Source organism: Tachysurus vachellii, chromosome 5 (genome assembly GCF_030014155.1).
Source record: "Tachysurus vachellii isolate PV-2020 chromosome 5, HZAU_Pvac_v1, whole genome shotgun sequence".
NCBI classification, from domain to species: Eukaryota; Metazoa; Chordata; class Actinopteri; order Siluriformes; family Bagridae; genus Tachysurus; species Tachysurus vachellii.
This window is the reverse complement of record NC_083464.1, coordinates 31,130,371-31,153,805: the sequence shown is the minus strand read 5'-3', so window position 1 is coordinate 31,153,805 and position 23,435 is coordinate 31,130,371. Positions and strand designations below refer to the sequence as shown.

Genomic DNA, 23,435 nt, shown 5'->3' with positions numbered 1-23,435 from the left:
ATTGTGTGAAATTTTACTCCATCTTCTTCTACATTCGCTTCATCCGCTGAATCATCCGCTTCCACCTAACTCTATCTTCAGCATCCTCTATTCTCACACCAGTTACCTTCATGCCCTCATTTAATACATCCATATATCTCCGCAGCTCCATCTACAACATCCTTCTACCAATATAACCATCTCCCTCCTCTGTGCATGTCCAAACCATCTCAATCTAGTCTCTCTGACCTTGTCCCCAACCTGAGCCGTCCCTCTGATGTGCTCGTTCCTAATCCTGTCCATCCTCGTCGCTCCTAAAGAGAACCTCAACATCCTCATCTCTGCTACTTCCACATTTCTTGGTGTTCATCTAGCGGAGAACTTCACCTGGTCACTCAACACCAGAAAAAAAGAAAGCCCGTCAGCATCTCTACTTCTTACGAAGGCTAAGAAAGGCACATCTCCCTCCCCCCATCCTGACTACTTTTTACAGTGGGACCATTGAGAGCATCCTTAGCACCTGCATCACTGTCTAGTTTGGGAACTGCACCATCTCGGATCGCAAAACCCTGCAGCGGATAGTGAGGACAGCTGAGAAGATCATTGGAGTCTCTCTTCCCTCTGTAATGGACACTTAAACCACACGCTGCATCCGCAAAGCCAATAGCATTGTGGACCTCACACACACTCTTCACCCCACACACCCCTCACACACACTCTTCACCTTCCTGCCGTCTGGAAAAAGGTACTGAAGCATTCGGACCCTCATGACCAGACTGTGTAACAGTTTCTTTCTGCAAGCCATCAGACTCCTTAACAGCTGAACTGAACTGAGCACAGCATACTTGCACACACATTTACATATTCACACTGGTCGGCGCTGTTTTTGTGTATTGTCTTGTATTTTTTGTTTGCACTGTCTTTTGTCCTGCACTTTCTTGTCTGTCTTGTCTTGCACTGTTTACACCAGGTTGCACAGATGCACTTTATGTGGCTAAGACTTACTTGCTAAGTCCTAACTGAGATAAGACAATGTAAGTCACTCTGGATAAGAGTGTCTGCTAAATGCTGTAAATGTAAATGTAAATGTAAAGTCCTTATAGCTCTGTCTTTGTTCTATGTAGCACCAGATCCTGGAGAAACGTTGTCTCATTTCACTGTGTACTGCAACAGCTATATATGGTTGTAATGACAATAATAGCTTCTTGACTTGACTCTTGACTCTGCCTCATGTCTTTTCCTCACTGCTACAGTCTCTACTGTGTGAAATTTTACGTACTATGTAAAAATAACCTCATTTTTTATGGAATTGAGTGTTACTATAGCAGTGAGTAATGACAGTAAGATTCGTCATACCACAGTGCAGAAAAACTATTAATAAAGTCTGTTAAAACCATCCATGCCTTAGGTTGTGGCCCGCTTACCACAAAAAGTAAACACATATTTGTATAGATATTTCATATGAATGATATGATGCGAATGTGTACTCATTTAAATTTGATTTTAGAATAAATGTCCTTTAATTGTCGTGATATATGTCCTTTTACTAGCATTGATCATGGGATAACGTGCAAGGGGCTCCCACACATTGTCATTGCTTTGAGCCCAGAATTCTTTGCTAAGCCTCTTCTCATCAATAAGTGGTTTGAGCCTGCAGAACCTTAGCTTGATCAACCAAACTATGAATCAGCATAATATTGTGAGTGAAAGACAATAAACTTTTAGTGATAATGATTAGTAATTTTCAAAATAAGCAATAATATAATAATGCAGTTAATTAGATTTGTAAAGTTCGTCGCGACAAACTTTGATGTTGGCTTTGACGAAGCAAGTATTCGCAAAGGCCGGTGCTTTATGGAGGCGAGTGGACATAAGAGACAGTGTTACTTTTAGAAGCTAGTTGCCAGAAAGCTAGGGTGCCAAAACATTTGGAGGCAAGTAGACCTACCACATTAACCTGCTGAAGGAGTGGAAAGAGCCTCCCAGCGAAAAGGCCGAACCGGTACTGCTCATCCAAAAGGTGGAGGAGGATCAGGAGGAGGATCACCCGGATGTTTTGATATATGACACGCCTATGTTGTGCTAATTTTTGATTTTCACGTGACATCACGTGGCTTCACGTGACGTCATCAGAATACACATGAGGAAGTTCCCCTCATTGTTCTGAGTGTTTTGATATGTCACATGTCCATGTTGTAAAAAGTTTTTTGATTTTGCATATATTGAGGGCGGGGCTGTGGCACAACCGAAAGGCCAGTCGGTACACCAATTTAAAAGTTTGTTCAGAGTATCACCCTAAAGGATCTGGCTGAGTTTGGTGTAGATAGTTCGAAAGCTTGCCGAGTTATAAACCTCCAAAGTTTATAATGGGAGTCTATGGGAAAAAAGGCCAATTTGAGACCCGGTACCGGAAGTACCGGTACTCGGATCGCTTAGAAAAGTCATAGCAACAAACTTCAGACCAGCGTCTACAACTTATCCGAATTTGGTGCATGTGGCTCGAAAGCTCTAGGAGGAGTTACTCTTGATATATTTTTGTCTAAGCTTAAATAGGAAAACAGAATGTTGGCTTCTACAAAGTGACATAATAAGATAATGCACATAACCATGCACAACACTTACTTACGTCTTATTTACTTACAGATAAAGTTGCTCGACAACCAAAGATGGTGAAGGATGTTTTACTATCACGCTACTAAATCTGCTATCTGTTGGGTTTTTTCTTGACACATTTGAAAGTGACTCACACAAAACTCTGTACTCAGGCAGATTATTAAAGAAAAACATCACTGAACTTTTAACGTTTTGGAAAAATATTTCAGTGACGCAGACTTTTCATAATCATTTGCACCATCCTGGTGTGGTCTGTGTCTAGATTTTAAACTACCGTAGCTCATGACATTTTTACACAATGTTCCTCTTATTCAAAAACATGTTTGGTGTCTGTTTGCTTTCTTAGCAGCAATGGAGGTCTTAAAATTGAACCAAAACTTTCAATGAATTGCAATGAATTGGCGGTTTTGGTGAATCCACACTGTAGCATATGTTGGTCAGTTATATCCGTATATACCTTTAATTCATGTGTTACAAGTTTAAATGTATCTTTAACACTTGGTTAGTTATGACAGTTTGTGGGCTGCAGAAACGTTTGTAATTGGTTGTGTGTTTTTTTTAAAAAAAACCTCATTTCTGGCCAATAGTAATGAGGTTTTATCCATCAAAGCTTTTTCTTCTGGCTTTTGGGATTTAAGATAGTTGAAAGCGTACTTCAGGGACTAAGCGTACTATGCGAATGAAATGGTCAGAAGAGAGACACAGACAAGGAAGTGCAAGCCTCACAGCTTTTTATTAAAGTATCCACACAGACTGAATCAGCACCTAGTAGGCAGTCAGTTCTCAGGAATACTCGCAGGGAAAAGATAGGAAGTAACCACCAGCCTCATTCTGGGTGTTTCTTTTGTATATTCAGTTTGAAGGTGGACCAGGTGATATCGTCCTCTTTTTTTGGGACTCATGTCAGTCTAGACATAACCCAGATCACCACAAGCTGTAGACAGGAACTTTGTTGCGTGTTAATTACCGACTCGTTCTCCAATTGAGCTCTGCTAAGATATAACAACTTTCCATATTTCTACATCTTTAAAATATTCACCTAGTAAAGCTACAGTAGTTTGATCAACAGTTCATCTGTGTGCAATAATGAGTACATTTATGCGGGGGCTGATAGGGTTTGGTAGGTGACTAAAAATGCAACAGCCCAACCGCAACCAAAACAGCACTACTGCCGAATACACGCATACAAGCTCACGCCCACACACTCACATATTTAATCTATTAAAGCGATATGGGGGTTGCGTGAAGTTTATTTATGTTAATGTTGAGACCTGAGACATGCTGCATTTCTCATGATTTTTGTAATATTAATATAATAAGATAATATATTTTGTTATCCAGCATCTTTGCTTCCTCTTCAAACCTACAGTGCACCATTTTAAATATATGCACCCTTAATATTGTCACTCAATAATTTTGGCTCATATGGTTGTACTCAATGCATCTCAGTTTGTAAAACATTCCAAAACATGATTAATCTACATTGCCAAACTACCTGGTTTCTGGTGCAGGGTTGTGTAAAGGACCCTGGGTAAGGAAGGTTGCCTAAAGTAGGTCTTTGAAGACATAGTTTGTCATTGTTGACGTGGATAGACTCGAGTTACCTGCGAAAGAGCCATGACTTCCCGACTGAGCCCAACTGGACAGATATTTATTGAACTGAAACACCATCTACACCCCATGTCTTTATAAATACAGATTCCTTCCCAGAAGAGTGGAGACGTTTATAACAGAAAGCAGGTATAAGTGTCTCTGGGACGTTCAACAAGCACATACAGTATGGGGTGTTGGTCAGGTCCCCACAAATATTTCCATTTAGTGTATTTTTGTGCAATAATGTGCTGGTTTTATGGTGGACTTTATTTTATTTGGCAGGTCAGTACTTCTGATTATTAAATGTTTTACAGACCAACCACAGACCACACACTATCTGACATAGCTGTATAATAAGCCACATATGAATGACAGGAAGTCTCTCTTGGTGTAGATTAGTTTAGCACTTGCTGAAGTTCGTGTAATTTACCTAAACAAAAAATTTTTTTTTAGACTCAATTTTAGGCCAAGTCAACACCTTTCATTAGGAAATACCCTCGAGATCAAAAGGACGTATTTGGAATACCATTGAATGCCAAGGGTACTCGAGGTTTACTTGTCTGCATCTGTGTTTAGCGAGATGGTACATGTCACATCCACTTGAACGTGATGTGACCCAAGGTTTCTCAGCAGAACATTGCCTGGATCCTCACATAACGTCTGCCATAGTGCGCCCAGGTGCCAGGATGGTTATTGCCATTGATTGAGATGTTTCCTGTCGACTTTAACTTTGCCTGTTGATGGTGCTGACTAATGTAGAATTTCTTTATATTTCCTGCCTTTACTGCTAGACTTCATAAAGCTAAAATACTAGATAAACTAACAGAAGCTGCTAAAAACAGAGGTAACGATAACAATCTTTCCATGTCTTATCAGTCTAAGTGTGCTGTGGAGATAAGTGCTGAGCAGGAAGCCAATAAACGTACCATCTGCAGAAAACAGATAACGTTGGTCTGGGGATGTAATAAATATAAATAGCGTTTATATAGAATTATAGAGTATTTAATGGAGACTATTTAAAGAGCACGGTGTGTTTTGCTTGCATGCGTATGATAAAACAGAGACGTAGTTAGTTTCTTTGTCTATTCTGCTTTTTCCTCTGTGCATTCCAGTTAATGTTTAAAAGGATAAAGTAGTATACGTTGTTTGCATCGATTCCTGCACCTTCTTTAAGGTGCACTTTCATACTATGAATCTCTTGTTTAACCCAAAATTCTGAGGACCACTGAACCTATTTTCATGTCCATGAAACCAGTTTGAGATGAATTTGCTTTGTGACATGGTGCATGCTCTGAACAGCCATTAGAATATAGTAAGTTATGGCCATGAAGGGTTGTCCAGAGTCAGAAACGATACTCAAATAGGCTGTGGCTTTCAAGTAATGATTGATTCTGGGCTAAAAATGTGTCAAATATACATTTCTAACACCACACCACCACCCTGTTAGGGTTGGTTCACTGTTGGGTCCATTATTCATGCATTTGCTGAGCCAGTTGTACACCACCATATCAGAGTTACTGTAGACTTTATGTCACCTCACACCAGTCACTTCCATCTGCGGGACTGCCGCTCACCGATGTTCAAATGTTCACTATTGCGTCAATACAAATAAACTCGGTCGTGCCTGAGAATCCCTGGAGAGCAGAAGTTATAGCATCTATACAGTATAAATAGCGTCATGTCCGACACCAACCATCGTGCCATGGTCAAAACTTTGTCTAAAACTTGAGTCTACCTGTTCCTCTTAATGAAAGAGGCTTTTGTATCGGTGCACACCTCCTATATGATGTAAAAAAAAACATGAAATAAAAAACATTTGCATGGAATTTGTTTTATATATATATATATCAAATTTTATACATTGAATATCTTTTATAGATGTATATCATATATATACACACACCCCCACACACTCTAGAAAGATACGATCAGTGAGTAAACGTAAAATAAGGATCTGAAACTCACACAAAAACCACAGAAAGAAAGAGAGAAAGAGAGAGAGAGAGAGAGAGAGAGAGAGAGAGAGAGAGAGAGAGAGTGTGTGTGTTATGTACTAATGTTCTCATTCTCTGTTGGTCAACATACAGCAACACCTCGAACAGCTCCAGGTACAGACGATTATTCTAGTCTGATCATTTAATCATTATGAAACGTTAATATCTCTCTCTTAATTGCAACAGGTTTGTGTTGCTTTAACCACCTCGAGTGATGGCTTTGGCTTGTATTGTTGTATTTTACAGAAGAAGAAGATGAGGTTCAGTCATTTCTCCCAGTTGTTCGTCTGTTTTTCGCACCCAATGGGAATCCTAATGTTTATGATCCATGGTACGCTGCTGTTTAACGTTCTGCCGTTGAACCTTCTTGTTCTGTTCGCTGCTTAGCAAACGGCACGTCCCGTTGACCCAGACCATCTCTTATAGCGTATACAAATATTACAAATATAAGATGTAGTTCTAATGTCTGGTAAACAATTTGATTAATCTCGTCTTGTCATATGTTTCCACATGTCCTGTGTTATTTTAATTGATCATTTCTGCCTAAATAATTCATAATAATTAGGCATAAACATTTTTTACTTCACTTCTAGCACAATTTTGATATTTCGTGACATAAAGTTTGATTTGTTGTTTGATTTGTTGCGTGTGTGTATAGATCCTAATCGAAGTTGGAAGTGTTTGAACGATTACCTCTACACCATCAGGTGCGAGTTGAACATGACCCCTGAGACACTGCCCCATGATGCCCTCTACTGGCTAGAATTCTATGATGAAAGGTTATTATTTACACGCTTCATGCATTATCAAGTTCTGGGGCAGAGGTATATACTGTTGCGACCCTGAAACGATTTAGTTTGACGTTTTCACGTGCCGTTTTCCTGTCACGCCAGTGAATGAAAACAAATTGAAGTTGTGTGGTTGGTTTAACAGCAAAGTATGATAATAATGATAATGTAACATGTACAAAAGCACTTGATCCTGCCTGTTATTTCTCATTTTATTTTGAACATGGCACGTTTTGAGTTGTCGAACGAATAAAAACTTAAAGTGCTGATCGAGTTGAGATTTTGACACCAGCCTTTTGACGAGATTCCTACACTGTACTGTGTACTGTATGTTTACCAGATGTGTCTGCTGTTATATCACGCAGGAAGACTTTCGAGTGTGTGTTAATGTCGCAGACGAGCCCGTGGGTGTGTGTGATGAACCTGTCTACACGCGTAGAAGAAACGTTCATGGACACGGATTTCTTCCGGATCTCGCTTAACTACAGTTTCCACGGCAAGAACGATTCGGTTGTGTTAGAAACAGGCTACAGGCCAGTACTCCACAGTAAGACACACACACACACACAAGTACAAGTACACTGTATGTGTATATATTTCTATACCATGTGTGCTTTTTGCAGTTCAGCCTGTCCCACCATCACACCTGATGTTGCTATGGAAACCAGATAAAGCTGTTTTCCACTGGCTCAGTGGCTATGACGATGACATATTGCTCGTCCCGAAACTCCAATACCAACTCAGCATACAGGGAAATGGCAAGGTGTGTGTATGACGCTCTAACGTACTTCTGATACGACGATGATTTTGATTAACGTGTAAGCCCATACAAATAAGTACCATACAGAATTCTCCACTTATCGAAAATCACGAATCAAAAACGAGATTTCAACCTAATGTTTTTTTTTTAACCTTGCCAGCAGACTAGCTAAGATGTACAAACCTACATTTGTACTACAAAAAAAATCACACCTTTGCAAGTGGGAATCTTAATATAGTCGTGTTTAGCTAGTATTTTTTTAGTAATTCTTTTTATATGATGCTTTCTCTAGAAGCTTTCTGATGCGTACATGAGTGTGTGTGGTTATGGGTCATATCCAGGGTGAATTAATGACAGAGAGATGACGGTGCGTGATACGGTTGCTATAATGTGACCTACATAGTGAAAATGGTGTATATTTTAGGTCACACTGACCAAAAGAGGTGTTTGGTGTTTTTTTATCATGCATGTGGCCTTTATAGTAAATAGGGTTTGTGGTTTATGACACACGCAGTGTGGACTGAGAAGAAGAGTAGAATAGGTGTTGGTTTTGCACGTGAGGTAGACGGTGAACAGGTCTACATTCTCTTATTCACGTGTCGAAGGTGTATGTTTGCAGGTGTTCGATATCCACTCCACTCTAACCAACTTGTCGGTGCCGATGTCCGCCTTCGCACCCGACGCTAACTACACAGCACACGTGCGCTCGGAGCCTCATCAGATACATTACAAAGGTGTTTGGAGTCACTGGGGTCCCACCGTCTACTGGACAACTGGATCCACTAGCAGTAAGAAAAGAATGATGGTTGTGTCATTTGTTCGATTCACTCACTCACTCTCACTTACTCATTTTCTACCGCTTCTCCGAACTACCTCGGGTCACGGGGATCTCAGGCGTCATCGGGCATCAAGGCAGGATACACCCTGGACGGAGTGCCAACCCATCACAGGGCACACACACACACACACACTCTCATTCACTCACACAATCACACACTACGGACAATTTTCCAGAGATGCCAATCAACCTACCATGCATGTCTTTGGACCGGGGGAGGAAACCGGAGTACCCGGAGGAAACCCCTGAGGCACGGAGAGAACATGGGGAGAACGGGGAGAACGTTGCTTGGAGGATCAGGGTTCAATCCCCAGCACTGTCAAGCTGCCAGTGCTGGGCCAAAAAACGTTATGTAGTGAAAACAGGCTTTTTTTGTATGTGTGTTACCTGTTTGATCGTGATAGCAGGTCTCCAGTCTTTATCCTCCTCTAAAATGGAGAGACACACTGTTCCCGATGGGTACACGTTCGGATGAAACAGCGGCGGCTCGAATTTACCTGCCAGACAAAGCCCAGAGCGTTTGGTTCAGAGCTGATTCAGAAATACACTCAGTTTCACTCAAGAAAAGAAGGCCTTTGTGAAACGTACATTTTGGAGGGGATGATGGGTAATCGTCTTTAAACAGCATCCTTAACTTAAACAGACCTCCTTCCCATGGAGTCTAAACATGAACCAAGGACAGGAAGTAAAGTTATCAAGGTAGCATCAAATGCATTGTAAAAAAAACAAACAAAAACAAAGTCTTACCCCTTTTTTTCCCAATTCATCAGGTTCATCGTACCATCAGGGTTCTTAGTCGGAACAGCAACGAAACCCTAGAAAAGACCGTCACGACTTCATTAGTGGGGTTTAATACATAGTGTGTCGTGTGTTTATGTTGGAGACAAAACTCACAAAAGGATGATCTTTCCTTCCTTGAGCAAGGCCCTCAACCTTCCCTGCCCCAGAGGTGCTGTATCATAGCTGCTCCTGCACTCTGACCCCAACCTCTTCAGTCAGGATATGTGAAGAAATGAATTCCACTGTGCTGTAATGTATATGTGGCGATAACAAAGGCTTCAATGCCCCCTGTTCCATTCTGTCTGAAAATATAAACTCGTTTTTTTAAATTCTAGACTTAAATAAAGTTTACTGTTTATTTGAATTAGATTTCATGTGCTGCTTTGATATGTTTTTTGACCCACCGGTCGACAAACAAGTGCGAAGTGTGTTCTGTTGTTTGTGTGTGTGTGTGTGTGTGTGTTCACAAGCAGATGATCCGGTTACGTCTTTAGCTCCAGTCTGGATGGCTCTGTTCGCACTGCCCATAGTGTTGCTCTTCTACTTTTCATACACCAGGTGAGTCTTTCCCTTTCTCTTTCTTACTCTTAGTGTTACTCTGTGAGGACAGAATACCCACAAGACAAGAAATAACCGTTTAAGACCGATTAAGTAGAACACAGATACACAGATGAGGTTCGTACACAATTACAGGAATAACTTTTTATGTGCTTTGTTCTCGTGTGCACATTGGACCGATGATAGATGTAAATATATTGATATTTTCCTGCCAGGTGCAAAGGGTGTTTACTGAACTCAAGTCCTGCTCCTCATATCGGAGATTTCAAAGTGAGTGTGATATTTCGCTCACTTTAAAGGTGTTTTAGGTGTCCCGTGAACCTCTGCTGTCTTTGGATCATCTACTGTAGGTTTGAACCCCAAGAGTGTCATTAGGGTGAATATTTAATGGCTTTCTAGTCAACGTGACGTGTCAAACGTTTTGTGTGTGTGTGTTTTGTCAGTGTTCGGTGATGCTGTCGGAGAACGTGGGCGACCTGCTCCAGAGGGAGGAGTCTCTACAGATCGACAGGTTGATCGAAGAGCCGAATCCAACCTGGTTTGAAAAGATGAAGGAAGCCAATGACGGCTCAAGCCAGACCTCCTTCGCCAATTCAAGCACATCCCCCAGCATGGGTAGCTGGGCGCAGGCTTGGATGTCAGTAGAGCAGGGGAGCGTGATGTACAGCGATGAGTACTGCACTCTCTCACACACCAAGTGAACATGGTGGAAATGCTAACGTCACACACGCACACTGAATCATTACACACATTTACACAACAGTTACTCAGTGCTTGCTGGAAGGATGACAGCCTTGCCGTTCAGAGACATGCGGCAAATCCCAACTTCTTGCTGTGAAGTAATACAATAACAAGGCACATGGAGATGTTGAAAATGTTGGACACACAATCAGAGTCTCCGCCCACAAACCAAAGAAGGTATCATATCTTTTGAGCACTTTTTTGGCCACAAGATCCAGAATCCTTCATATCTGAAAGACATTCCAGAGATATTGATTACTGATTTTAAACTGGCTCTCGAAGGAATTCTGACTAACCCTGCACACTTCCGAAGGAATTCTGACCGATCCCACCTATCATGGAAAAATTCCGAACAATCCCTCACATCTTCCGAAAGAATTCTGACCACCCTTGCATATAATGGCGGGAACAGAGTTGTCAGAATTTCTAACATGAAACTGAAATTTTGGAGGTGACATGCTTTTACTCCCCAGACCTGAAATCACGCTTGCTCCTTTATGACACGGACTCAGCATTTGGCAGAAATACATAGCAGTGTTATTTCATCTCCGTTTGGTTACAAACCTTCAGATTTTTTGAGGGATCCGTTTGTAAAATATCGCATTATAATAGCAAAATAATTCAGTCATTTCTTTAAAGATTTTAAGTTACGGTCACATATTAACCGATGGATTTTTAGCTCTCGAAAAATGTAAATAAGGAGACGACGTATGTCAGTTAATAGCTATCTTATATCTTAAATACCTTGTAGCACATGCACACATCTCAGGTGTATTTTAACATCTTATTTACAAATCTATCCAAAAATAAAAAGGTTTTTATATCAAATTGTGACCTTTTTTTTCTCTCCATGAGTTTAGTTTTGGTGTAACGTTCACACATGTGCACTAACATCTCAGGTTCCAGGATTTTGGCTTGTGATGAAAGATTTTAAAAACACCTAATTTACACTTCGACCCTTAATCAAAGGCTAAGGTATCAAAGGCATCGTTTAAAAACACTGGGGCTGTTTAGACTGAAGAGACTCTAACCGCAGTCATAACAAACACCACCGCAGTCTGGAAGCAAGTCAGTCAGAGCAAAGATTTCAAGAAGCAGGTTTCAGATTACAGAAATGTACTTAATGAGCAAGTAGATTCATGTGTGGAGCAAATATACCCTTAAGTCGTTAAACATGATCGATGACAGACTGGTGGTGTGGTGCAGGTCAACTGAAGTTAATTATTTTCCCTCAAATTAAAAAAAAAAAAAAAAGCTTGTATTTCTTTTCCTTTTAACTGCGAATATTTAAATATTATTTCGGAATGTCAGCTTCTGGAATCATTCTTCCTTTTACACAAATGAATATGACAAAAAATATTCGTGTTAGCGTGAAACTGAAAACCCCTCCGTCCTGAAGGCTAACTCGATTTGTAACTAGAGGAAAAATTCGACGACGGAGACCACAAACACTAAACGTCTCTTGACAAAAAAAAAAAAAAAAAGACGTCGCCATGGCAAAAATGACACGTTTTACACTGTTTACCGTACAAGTCCCTTTGGAGGTTGTTCTCCGTTCATAAAATTAATCTACACCTTCTAAACAAACGGAATTAAGAATATCGAGGCTTGTTTAATCTTCGGCTAAATACACGGACCACTCGAAGGGAGCGGTTGGAAGCAGATGATGGCTAAAATCCGGGTACTAAACGATCAAGTAACGAGAAAGCTTTAAGGGTGTCGTTGAGATTGTGAAAATCATCACGGGTTCTACATATAATTGAGGTTTGTTTCAGACAATAGTTTTGTAGAAAGATCTTTATTAAACCAACAAAAGAACACAGGACACATGTTCCCATCGTTAACAAAAACAAACAGAAAAAAAAAATAAAATAAAGAGGAAAGCTATCCTGGTGAGTATGAGTAAGTCTGACCCTACAATGATCCCAAATTTAAGATTACTCAACTTAAACCAGCGTTCGCGTGCGGCTTTAGCGGCAGCCGCTCGGTACAGCCCACCGCAGCAAAATCACAGCGGCTGATTTAACTCTTAAGCTAATAATTTTTCCCCCCAATGTTAATTTTACCGTGTGGAAGATGTAGGGAAGTGCGACAAAAGCAAGATTCCACCGTTTTACGCTGCAGAGATTTCAGCCCAGCTACCGAACACGCGCACGCTCTCACGCACTCTGTATCATGAGGGACAATGACCAAAAGAAGGGAAGTTTAACATTAAAATAAGAGGAAACATACATGCACACACGCTCGCACACTCACGATACGTACACAGAAAGTTAATAGTTTTCATTCAGTCACTCCATGTTTGTGTTGACTGGGGGAAAAAAAAACAAACAAAAAAAAAAAAAAACACGTGAGGAATAGATGAGGTCCATTTCTGATTGGCCGACGATAAAGCGAGGCAGGGACTGTCCTGCTGATAGGGTTGTTCGATAGGGGCAGGGGCTGTGTTGTGACATCACTATCAGGGGAGGGGCCTGCAGGGTTGGGGCAGATGGCACAGACATCACGTCAAGTCCTTTCAGTCCCAGTGAGAGAGGGGAGGAGGAGGAAAAAGAAGATGAAAAATAAACGAGTGCTGACACATTCCCTCCGAATTATCCACCCCTCCGTCTACGAGGGAGAGAACTTTTTGGCTTGTGCTCGGACCCTCTTCTCGTACTCCACTCTGTTCTGACTGGAAACAGAAAAACGGCAAATGTTAGGGAACAGCCTGCGTTTAATTTGACAAAACACGCAAGTCTTTGATGCAGCATTGATGTTAAAGAAGTGAATGTTTATGTGGTCTGTCTGTGTGTCTCACCAGTATATAGTGTAAGCCTCAGCCTGGGCCGGGTCCTGAATATTGGGCTCATTTAAAAGCTCCTGGATTCCCAAGAGAATCTACAGAACAATATATATACAATTTACCCAAAATAGCACTTTTATAAACGTTATTTAAAAAAAAAAAAAAACGTTATGTAGTGAAAACAGGCTTTTTTTGTATGTGTGTTACCTGTTTGATCGTGATAGCAGGTCTCCAGTCTTTATCCTCCTCTAAAATGGAGAGACACACTGTTCCCGATGGGTACACGTTCGGATGAAACAGCGGCGGCTCGAATTTACCTGCCAGACAAAGCCCAGAGCGTTTGGTTCAGAGCCGATTCAGAAATACACTCAGTTTCACTCAAGAAAAGAAGGCCTTTGTGAAACGTACATTTTGGAGGGGATGATGGGTAATCGTCTTTAAACAGCATCCTTAACTTAAACAGACCTCCTTCCCATGGAGTCTAAACATGAACCAAGGACAGGAAGTAAAGTTATCAAGGTAGCATCAAATGCATTGTAAAAAAAACAAAACAAACAAAAACAAAGTCTTACCCCTTTTTTTCCTGGGATGGCGCATTCCCAATTCATCAGGTTCATCGTACCATCAGGGTTCTTAGTCGGAACAGCAACGAAACCCTAGAAAAGACCGTCACGACTTCATTAGTGGGGTTTAATACATAGTGTGTCGTGTGTTTGTGTTGGAGACAAAACTCACAAAAGGGTGATCTTTCCTCCACGCTTTCCGCTCTTGTGCAAGTCGACTCAGAGCAATGCCAGACATGACCGCTGATCCTAAAGGTAAAAAGGAATCTAAGTGAAACCAAAAACACCAACAGGATCTCATTAATGCATGATGCGTCTTCTGTGACGTGAATCACTTTACAACGCATAAAACACACCGATTTTCTTTTTAACCTAAACAACCAACCGAAGGCGATGTAAAATATATGCATGTTATTAATTCATGATTATGTACATTAACAAACTCCACCTTGCCGTTAGTCATCTTTAATAATAAATAACACATTTTAAATAAATAAAAAGCAATTAAAAATGTCTTATTGCTCAAGAATGAATATGCAAATGAACATTGCGATTTATTCACATTAATTGAGCCGCGTGCTCGCGCAACACTCGCGCGCGCGAACTCGCCCCCTCTCCCTCATAACTAAAAACAGCGAACAACAAACCTGTTAGCAACAAAAATAAACTCTTGCTGAACACAAACAGCGGCTCTGGTTAGAAAGTGCGTTTTAAAAACAAGCCGAACTGCTCACACTGTCAACAGCGGGCAGTTGTTGATGAAGCTAGTTATGTAGCTTCACTAGCAGGCTGACATGCTAACTAACCGCTAGCGACGTTATCTACATTTACAGCATTTAGCAGACGCCCTTATATCCAGAGCGACTTACATTTTTATCTTTTATTTTAAACTGAGCAATTGAGGGTTAAGGGCCTTGCTAAAGGGCCCAACAGTGGCAGCTTGGTGGACGTAGGAATCGAACTCACAACCTTCCGATTAGTAGCCCAACACCTTAACCGCTAGCGACATGTTAGCTAACCGCTAGCGACATGTTAGCTAACCGCTAGCGACATGTTAGCTAACCGCTAGCGACATGTTAGCTAACCGCTAGCGACATGTTAGCTAACCGCTAGCGACATGTTAGCTAACCGCTAGCGACATGTTAGCTAACCGCTAGCGACAAGCTAACTAACCGCTAGCGACATGTTAGCTAACCGCTAGCGACAAGCTAACTAACCGCTAGCGACATGCTAACTAACCGCTAGCGACATGCTAACAGCTAGCATCACTTCCTAGAAGCCGTATAACGCGTTACAGGAACACTGATTTATTATCAGCTGCACAGCGCGTTGTTCCGCGCTGTCGCATATAAAACGCGCAGCTTTATTACGAGCACAAGCCCGAGGTTCGTGTCTCCGCGGAGTTTTTAACACAAGTCTCCCCCAGCGGCGGAGACGCCATTCATGACCGCGCATTGGACAAAGAAACCTGGACTTCCTTTGACGCGAACGCGCATCCGCACCGACCGCAGACGCTAAAGTGTGCTAATAATCGCCTGAAGATCATCCGCGCGCTCCGGGGACCGGGTTAGCGCACATTCAGCCTGATCACCGCCTCACCTCGTGAACGCCAGGCCGCTTCGTGACTTTCTAGACACTTCTATTAGAACCGTGTTAAACCCGGGACAAACAAAACCCAGCCAAGTTTCCCTCCCGAAAACACATCCGTTCTGAACCGGACTAAGTAGGACCTCCGAGGGGGTCGTCATGTCGCCTGAACGTAATGCTAACATTACAATAAAAATATATCTAAAAACATAACCACCTGAGTGCAGTTACTGAGATATTATAAATCATACTTTGTAAGCGTGGTAAAAATCTGTGTACCGGGTTTTATTTCACCCTTATTCACTTTCGACACGATCGTTTAACACAGGCATTGTTTTAGACACCCTGTGATTTAAAGGGGCCGCGCACCCTCAGAAAAACATACAAACACGCACTAATTGGACACAAACCAATTAGTCGGGCTTTGAATCGGTCGCTTTTGTTGTACGATATCTGAAATAACAGGAATAACAACAATGCATTGACTTGGCTAATTTACAGCGTTTGGTGTAGGGACAGAAAATCTCCATGGCAACAGTGAAACAGATGAGGGTGCAATAAGCTGAAGGTCCGCACGAGGGCGCTAAAGGGGCAGGATGCAGGACCCCAAATGACTCCAAGGTAAAAAAAAATGGGGGTTTAAAACGTGTAAAAAAATGACCAGTCATTGTGACCTGGAAGGTCTGTCAGAATTACAATAGACAGCTTTATTTAAACACAGTTTATTGTGCACGCCTATAGAAATACACCATTTTATTAATCAGTAGCTCAGGTTCAGCCTACAGTTTCATCTGACAGGGTCGTACTTTTAAAGTGGCTTTGTCAGGTTCACTGAAAGTAAACAGAATGATGGAAGAAAATCTTCCTCTTCTTCTTCCCATGATCTTCAAGGAACTACGATGGTGCAACATGTAGAACATTCTAAATGTTTCAGTGGGAGGTTGGCTAGGGTTTGGTTTGCGTTTGGTTTGGGTTTGGTTTCGTTGGGTGAAAGTTGTGCTACTCTTGTGTTCAGAAGCGTAGTCATCATGACCTTTAACGGATTTATAGATCATCGCAGAACCTTTTTCAAGGATTTATAGATTTATTGCAAAAAATGATACTTTTATAGTGAGCTGGGATTGAGGGACGTAGTATAAACTATTCATCTGAAACCAAGTTACAGTTTGGAGCTACAAACAAATTCATTATGTCTAAAATGTCTCTGCTTCGCTACATTATCAATATCAGTGGAAAACAAATGGCGTTTGGTTGAAATCCTGTCATAAATATGTGTGGAATTTACACAGAGTTTATTCAGACCAAGAAAAACCTATATAAATGCAGCAGAGTATAGCTATAACCTGGAGAAGAAAAAACAGACAACATCTGTTAAAACGCGTAAAATTTATTAGCATAACTATACTGCCTGAAGTGACGAGTAAAGAAGCAGCATTTCAAACATAAAAGAGTTTAAGTTTACAAATATATTGTATCGTCTGATTTACACACGAGACTCGGCAGACCCTGAAGTGCACCATGTATCAGGCGTACAATAAGCCTTCCCCAGACTCATTTATATACAGGGTTAGATTCTGTTTAATCAATAGTGTTTAATAGAGACCTGCAGACAGATAGCTAGAGATACTTTGCAGTTTATTGTTTCTTTTTTGATCACTATAAGCGCTGGCATCTTCAGTGTTCACTAACACCACTAACTTTGTGTGAGTTGACTAACGCTATAATGCTCGTATAAAAACAACTTTTCCTTTTGTAAGGGAGTTTTTTAAACAACTATGGAAGGCGTCTCCAGCATCAGAGAGTTCTAACATCCAGAGGTAAAGCTGGTCCTCTTGCTGCGTTGTCCCTTGCTAACATGACTAGCTAGATTTATTTGTCTTATTAAAATCAATAGACAGGGATGCTTGAGACTGGTTAGTGAACGACTGCTTATAGCTGCTGTGATGTAAATTACAGCATTAAACAACATTATCATTGTTCTTTAGTCCATTTAAAAAATGCTAGTGGTGCAAGGGGAATAAAGTGCTGTGGATCTATGCTACTATTGGAAAATGCTAAACTTTTCCAATAGCAGTGGTAACTGTAACTCTACCAAGACTTGGGAAAACTCTGAGATGTCATGATCGCGTTAGTCAATAATAAAAGTTAGTCAATAATAAAATTCTATTCGATTCGATTGCACGATTGTTCGCTTGTTCCCTGAGATTTATATCGTGCACGTTCTCTTACAGAACACCGCAGGGCCACAGTATTTAGCTACGCAGTACATTTTTGTTCATTTTTTTCCCCGACAAGTCTAGGAAAGTTTACAGCGAGACAGACAGACATTGTCATGGAAGTCGTGGCCTAGAGGTTAGAGAGTCTGACTCCTAACCCTAAGGTTGTGGGTTTGAGTCTCCGGCTGGCCAGGTTCGGTGCCTTGCCCTTGCCCTTGCGCCCCCTAAATGCCTGCCCACTGCTCCGGGTGTGTGTTCACAGTGTGTGTGTGTGTGTTCACTGCTGTGTGTGTGCACTTTGGATGGGTTAAACGCAGAGAACGAATTCTGAGTATGTCGTATGTCACGTCACTTTCATTGTGCTTCAAAGGTCTTTTCCACTGCTACGGCATCCTTTTACCAAGTGCCCTGAACAGCTTGCTAATTTATAGAAGTCGCAACATCTCCGAACTAAATCTAAGCAACAAGGGAAGCCTTTAAGTCAGACATTTTCACTTCTAAGACTTTCAACATGACTATACTAAGATGTTTCAAGTCTTGCTCTTAATTCAGTGGTTCTCAAAGTGGAGCATATCCTCGGGTCTTCTTAGCTGCAGTGGCGGAATTTACCTCATTATAGTTATGGTTCCAGGCACCAAAATCAACTCACGATCTATTGATGGAAATTTTCACGGCTCTAATAAAACTAATACTGAATGATAAAATGATCCTAAAACAAAGACGTTACTGTCACCGAGACGCATTTACAGAGTCATTTACAGGCTTGATCAGGTGGCAATTTTCCTCTGAGAAAATGTTTCAGAAACTAAAACTTGTGTATGTTTGAAGATGAACACGTTTTATCTTAGAGCCTCATATCCGAGAGCCTCGCTCCTGGAGTATCTAAAAGAAAAGGGAAAGAGGACTAGTTAAAATCAGAAAGTCGTCTTTATTTTCAAGAACAAGAGACGCACCGCACGATCTTTACCTTGGCTTTCTCACTCGGCTGGCTGGTGTTACCGGATGACTGTTTTTGAAGTTCCTTGGAAACAACACATAGGAACTCGGCTTGGTCTTTGCTGCCATAGTTATAGGAGGAGCCGATGCTTACCAGCTACACACACACACACACACACACACACACACACACACACACACACACACACACACGAAGAGTGAAGAACATAAATGTTGCGTTTTCTCTAATTAACCCAAATTCTGCTATAAGGAATAACATTCAATGTAGAATAACACAGTTAACGTCATTGGAACACACACACACACACACACACACACACAGCTGTGTGACAGTGGCAACATGCTTGGACATGCCCAGCACACGTGACCGAGGCCGCGTTGTTATGAACTCACAAAAACAGCAACACACATGCACAAACATGCTTATACACTTGCTAGATGATTCGTTTATCATAAATGACTCTTTTAAGTGAATCAGGTAAGTGAATCCTTTTTACAAGCAGAAACAGGCCAAACTCATCGATGCCAAGAACACAAAACGACAGAAGGGTTTCCTACACATCCGACGCGCACCGGGGGCCGTGTTTATGATCAGCAACTCAAGACCAAAAGTTTAATTAAAATAGTAATCTTTAAAAACAAGCACTTGCCAATGTGTGAAAAAAATTAGGGATAGAAAATGCAAATACGTTTTGTGATACCTGATTCATTTGATTCAGTGTGGAAAAAAGTTTATGGCTAATTCTAACATTAACTGCATTTTTAAACGTGAAAATGACGTATGGAGCTAAAAGGAATGAGTCATAATTCCCATCGCTTCCATTTACACATTAACACAGCGACCTAGACAGTAATAACAAGACGAGGAAAATAAAATTGGCCAGCAAGAGAAGTCATGCAATCACATGACGACCTAATGACTGCAGGAAACAGGGGATTAAGGGACACGCCTCTCCTTAAGTGGGCGGGGTGAGTTTGACACGACTCCTCCCCCCTTCTACATGCAAGACATTATCAGGAGAAACTCAGACTTCTTTGTCTGCCCATAGCCTACACTGACAAGAGCACATAATCACACAATGCTGCCAAGACAAGAGGGATAGAGGGATGAGATGAAAAGTGTGGGTCTCTCTATCTCTCTATCTCTCTCTCTCACCTGCTCAAACTTCCATCCATCTGACATGGTGGACACCATCTGAGTGAGTTCTTCCTCCTGACACTGCAACACCCTGTACACATGCTTCACTGGAGTCTGGATGGAGAAAGAGTGAGAGAGAACACAAAGAGAGAGAGAGAGAGAGAGAGAGAGAGAGAGAGCGAGAGAGAGTGAGAGAGAGAGAGAGAGAAAGAGAGAAAGAAAGAGAGAGAGAGAAAGAGAGAGACAGAGAGAGAAAGAGAGAAAGAGAGAGAGAGAGAGAGAGAAAGAGAGAGAGAGAAAGAGAGAAAGAAAGAGAGAGAGAGAAAGAGAGAGACAGAGAGAGAGAGAGAGAGAGAGAGAAAGAGAGAAAGAGAGAGAGAAAGAAAGAGAGAGAGAGAAAGAGAGAGACAGAGAGAGAAAGAGAGAGAGAGAGAGAGAGAGAGAGACAGAGAGAAAGAGAGAGAGAGAGAGAGAGAAAGAAAGAGAGAGAGAAAGAGAGACAGAGAGAGAGAGAGAGAGTGAGTCTGTAAACAGCAAATCATTCATTACTTCAGTTTTTCACCGATTTCCAGTCACATGCCAGCTCAGTTGATGTTGCTACACCTACTGCTGAAAGACACATCCACCCTCTTCCCCATACACAAGCCACCACATGGCTGTAGCATTATCAGGATCTGCAGTGATAATCTCAGTAATCTAGAAAATCACGGGTTCGAGTTCTTACTCACGTGTAGAGTTTTGGCATCTCGTTCTCTGATCCTGTCCTTGATAACTTTAATTAACGATGCGATGTTGTAGAACTCCGCCTCTTCGAGAGCTCCTGAAACAGAGACAGAGACAGGAATGTTAAATAGCAACTTCCAGTTATCTCTTTTATACAGCTGAGCAGTTGACGGTTAAGGGCCTTGCTCAGGGGCCCAGCAGTGGCAGCTTCGTGGCCCTGGAATCCCACCTTCTGATCAGTAGTCCAACACCTTAACCACTAGGTTACAACGTCCCCCCCTCCATATACCATTCTTCAGACTTGTCATGTGTTCACACTCATAACATCAACCCTGTTAGATCAGTTAGTACAGTGACAATCACAGGACCTATTTATTTATATGTGTAGTGAAGAGGAAGGTCTTTGGTCTTCTAGGGGAAGTTCATTCCACCCCCTGGGTGCTGGAGCGGAGGTGCAGCTCGATGGAAAGTGTTACTCACTAACTAACTAGTGCATCAGATACAGAGATCTCAGAGGAAGCCCCGCCCTCTTATTATCACCAAACACACCTGAGACAGACCAAGTAGTAATTTACCAACAGACCCAGTAAAGTAGTGCAAGTGCAAAGAGACCCAGATCCATGACAGCACAAAAAACAAGCAGATTGGATCTACAGTATGTGGGATTTTAGGGTTAGGGTTTAATTAAACAGGTACAAGAACAAGAACAGTCCAGTTGAAGTTCCTCTGTGCACGCTGTAGCTTCAGCGACCTGTCAGGAGATGAACAGCTCTAAACCTGCTCGAACCTGTCTGGACATTCTGCTCTGATCAACCAGGCGATTCTCTCACAGAACTAAGGCTCACTGGACGGTTTTTTTGTTTGCTGCACCCTTCTGTTAAAACTTCATAATTACGATGGGAGGCCACATGCTTCTGGCCATATAGTGTAGATAATAACAGCATCCACCTAGCAACCATGTGTATAAACCCAGCAACCACCTGGAACACCATAGCACCATCTGTATGGTGAAAGCAGTGTGTGTGTGTGTGTGTGTGTGTGTTCGTGTGTGTTTGTTACCTTCCTCTGTCAGATTTTTGTTGAGGACCAGTTTGCCGTGTCTCAGGTAGTTCAGCACGGGCCCGAAGTACACTGGATCTCTGTCGATCAAATATGCACCCACCTCATCCTGGTACACACACACACATACACATACACACACACACACACACACCTTTTTAAATAACAGTATACTGTAAAATCCCCAGTTTTTAATATCTGATCTCTCAAGTATTTGTCCCTGTAAGCTGAGATCTCTTGTGAGAAAGCGTAGGGTTAAATATTAATGCACAGAGGAGTGTGTGTTCACTTCAGACCGGCAGCTCGCTCCTTAATAGCAGGAGGTTCATGAATAAAACACACACACACAGAGTCACAGCAGTCCTCTACCTTCCACCTTCTACCTTCCTTTAAGTACTTTATATATTCAACGTGCCGGTAATCTCCCATTCTTAGTATGTTAGCATGTTATAAAAAAAAAAATTAAAAATTATGAGGTCACACGGGAACCTGACTATATACAGTATGTATACAGTAATAATAGCTTAATATTTTTGTGTTATATTAATATGTACGTAGTATTTACTTCATTCAAGGACGTTAACTTTGATATAATAGCATTAGTAGATATACACAAGCTGTGGGGTATTCATTCATTCATTCATTCATTCATTCATTCATCTTCTACCAATTATCCGAACTACCTCGGGTCACGGGGAGCCTGTGCCTATCTCAGGCGTCATCGGGCATCAAGGCAGGATACACCCTGGACGGAGTGCCAACCCATCGCAGGGCACACACACACACACTCTCATTCACTCACGCAATCACACACTACGGACAATTTGGACTGGGGCCTTTGGACCGGGGGAGGAGTACCCGGAGGAAACCCCCGAGGCACGGGAGAACATGCAAACGCCAAACACACAAGGTGGAGGCGGGAATCGAACCCCCAACCCTGGAGGCTAACCACTAAGCCACCGTGCCCCCCGGGGTTATTATTAACTTTATAAAAATATACCCTTTATAAAAACGACTGAGCTTCAGGTGGATCAGTGTTAATCCAGGCACGGGATTCTTTCCCGAGTTAATGGCCGTAGAAAGCGGGATTACGCAGGATCGGTGAGGATTTGGGATTACAATCTGCCATTAGGCTGTGAGAGGAGGAGAAGCAGCTACAACCAGGGACAGGTGGACAGTCAAAGACTTAAACAGTCAGTCCATGGGCACTAAAAACCACCGTCGCGTCTATGGGACTTATATGGGAAAAATAAATAAATAAATGATTTAGTGGCTTGAAACGTTTGTCATAACGATGGAAATCTGTATCTGTAATATTCAGCGCATGTTGATCTGATCTGATCATCTGATCATTTAGTTTCATCAGTCAAAAATTGACATGACGCATGAAATAAAGAAGTTTACATGAACGTGCTGAATGTCTGCACATGTTAAAATGAAGAGTGAGAGATGAAGTGTGTGTGTGTGTGTGTGTGTGTGTGAGAGAGAGACTCTTGTTCTCAGGTGAAAGAGAGGATCTGTGTGTCAAGCTCAAGCTGCTTTCGGCTCGCAGAAGCAGACGGGCGAGAGAATCGACAACAGAACAACTCTTTATACACACAACGGGCCTAACACGTCGATCATTAAGTAACATTGCGTGGAAATGTTGACATAAAGCAAAGCAGACTAAATTACACCAGCAGAAGTTACTTAAACGCTGATTGCTGATTTTATTTGTACCTGGCACATGTATGGTGCACAGCTCATTTGCATAGAGTCCCTCC

At 41.8% G+C, this 23,435-nt stretch overlaps 3 protein-coding genes across 6 annotated transcripts in view; 1 reads left to right on the top strand and 2 right to left on the bottom strand.

The window, feature by feature from the left end:
* Positions 1-6,182: 6,182 nt before the first annotated feature.
* On the top strand, positions 6,183-11,472 carry LOC132845414 (interleukin-21 receptor). 2 transcript variants are annotated; one of them, XM_060869375.1, is made up of 9 exons: positions 6,183-6,293; positions 6,426-6,510; positions 6,838-6,958; positions 7,333-7,514; positions 7,591-7,730; positions 8,347-8,515; positions 9,819-9,903; positions 10,119-10,173; positions 10,347-11,472. In XM_060869375.1, the coding sequence occupies exons 2-9, from the start codon at positions 6,435-6,437 to the stop codon at positions 10,602-10,604; spliced, it is 1,086 nt and encodes a 361-aa protein (XP_060725358.1). In that variant the 5' UTR covers positions 6,183-6,293; positions 6,426-6,434; the 3' UTR covers positions 10,605-11,472. The 2 variants fall into 2 exon arrangements, with proteins under 2 accessions (XP_060725358.1, XP_060725357.1); XM_060869374.1 differs by having other exon boundaries at positions 9,816-9,903.
* Positions 11,473-12,426: 954 nt separating this feature from the next.
* Positions 12,427-15,723, bottom strand: ube2ib (ubiquitin-conjugating enzyme E2Ib). Of its 3 annotated transcripts, none has more exons than XM_060871152.1 (7): positions 15,592-15,723; positions 14,165-14,241; positions 14,002-14,085; positions 13,838-13,910; positions 13,637-13,746; positions 13,445-13,524; positions 12,427-13,318 (listed from the first exon to the last, which is right to left on the bottom strand). In XM_060871152.1, the coding sequence occupies exons 2-7, from the start codon at positions 14,228-14,230 to the stop codon at positions 13,255-13,257; spliced, it is 477 nt and encodes a 158-aa protein (XP_060727135.1). In that variant the 5' UTR covers positions 14,231-14,241; positions 15,592-15,723; the 3' UTR covers positions 12,427-13,254. The 3 variants fall into 3 exon arrangements, with proteins under 3 accessions (XP_060727135.1, XP_060727136.1, XP_060727137.1); XM_060871153.1 differs by having other exon boundaries at positions 14,165-14,259; positions 15,592-15,695; XM_060871154.1 differs by lacking the exon at positions 15,592-15,723 and adding an exon at positions 14,640-14,813.
* A 1,227-nt stretch (positions 15,724-16,950) lies between these two features.
* kctd5b (potassium channel tetramerization domain containing 5b) overlaps positions 16,951-23,435 on the bottom strand; it is a 9,045-nt gene continuing 2,560 nt past the window's right edge. The window contains exons 2-6 of the mRNA XM_060871151.1: positions 21,673-21,781; positions 20,619-20,710; positions 19,909-20,004; positions 18,763-18,888; positions 16,951-18,677 (exon numbers count right to left, since the gene is read on the bottom strand). Coding sequence (XP_060727134.1) covers positions 18,648-18,677; positions 18,763-18,888; positions 19,909-20,004; positions 20,619-20,710; positions 21,673-21,781 — 453 coding nt within the window. The 3' untranslated portion in view covers positions 16,951-18,647. The remainder of the gene's footprint in view (positions 18,678-18,762; positions 18,889-19,908; positions 20,005-20,618; positions 20,711-21,672; positions 21,782-23,435) is intronic.

Coding starts and splice junctions, on each gene's coding strand:
- LOC132845414 (XM_060869374.1), top strand. CDS start 6,435: ATGAGGTTCAGTCATTTCTCCCAGTTGTTCGTCTGTTTTTCGCACCCA. Junction 7,731..8,346: donor GCATACAGGGAAATGGCAAG/GTGTGTGTATGA, acceptor GTATGTTTGCAG/GTGTTCGATATCCACTCCAC. Junction 10,174..10,346: donor CTCATATCGGAGATTTCAAA/GTGAGTGTGATA, acceptor GTGTTTTGTCAG/TGTTCGGTGATGCTGTCGGA.
- ube2ib (XM_060871152.1), bottom strand. CDS start 14,230: ATGTCTGGCATTGCTCTGAGTCGACTTGCACAAGAGCGGAAAGCGTGG. Junction 13,911..14,001: donor CCATCCCAGGAAAAAAAGGG/GTAAGACTTTGT, acceptor GTTCATGTTTAG/ACTCCATGGGAAGGAGGTCT. Junction 13,319..13,444: donor GAGGCTTACACTATATACTG/GTGAGACACACA, acceptor TTCTGTTTCCAG/TCAGAACAGAGTGGAGTACG.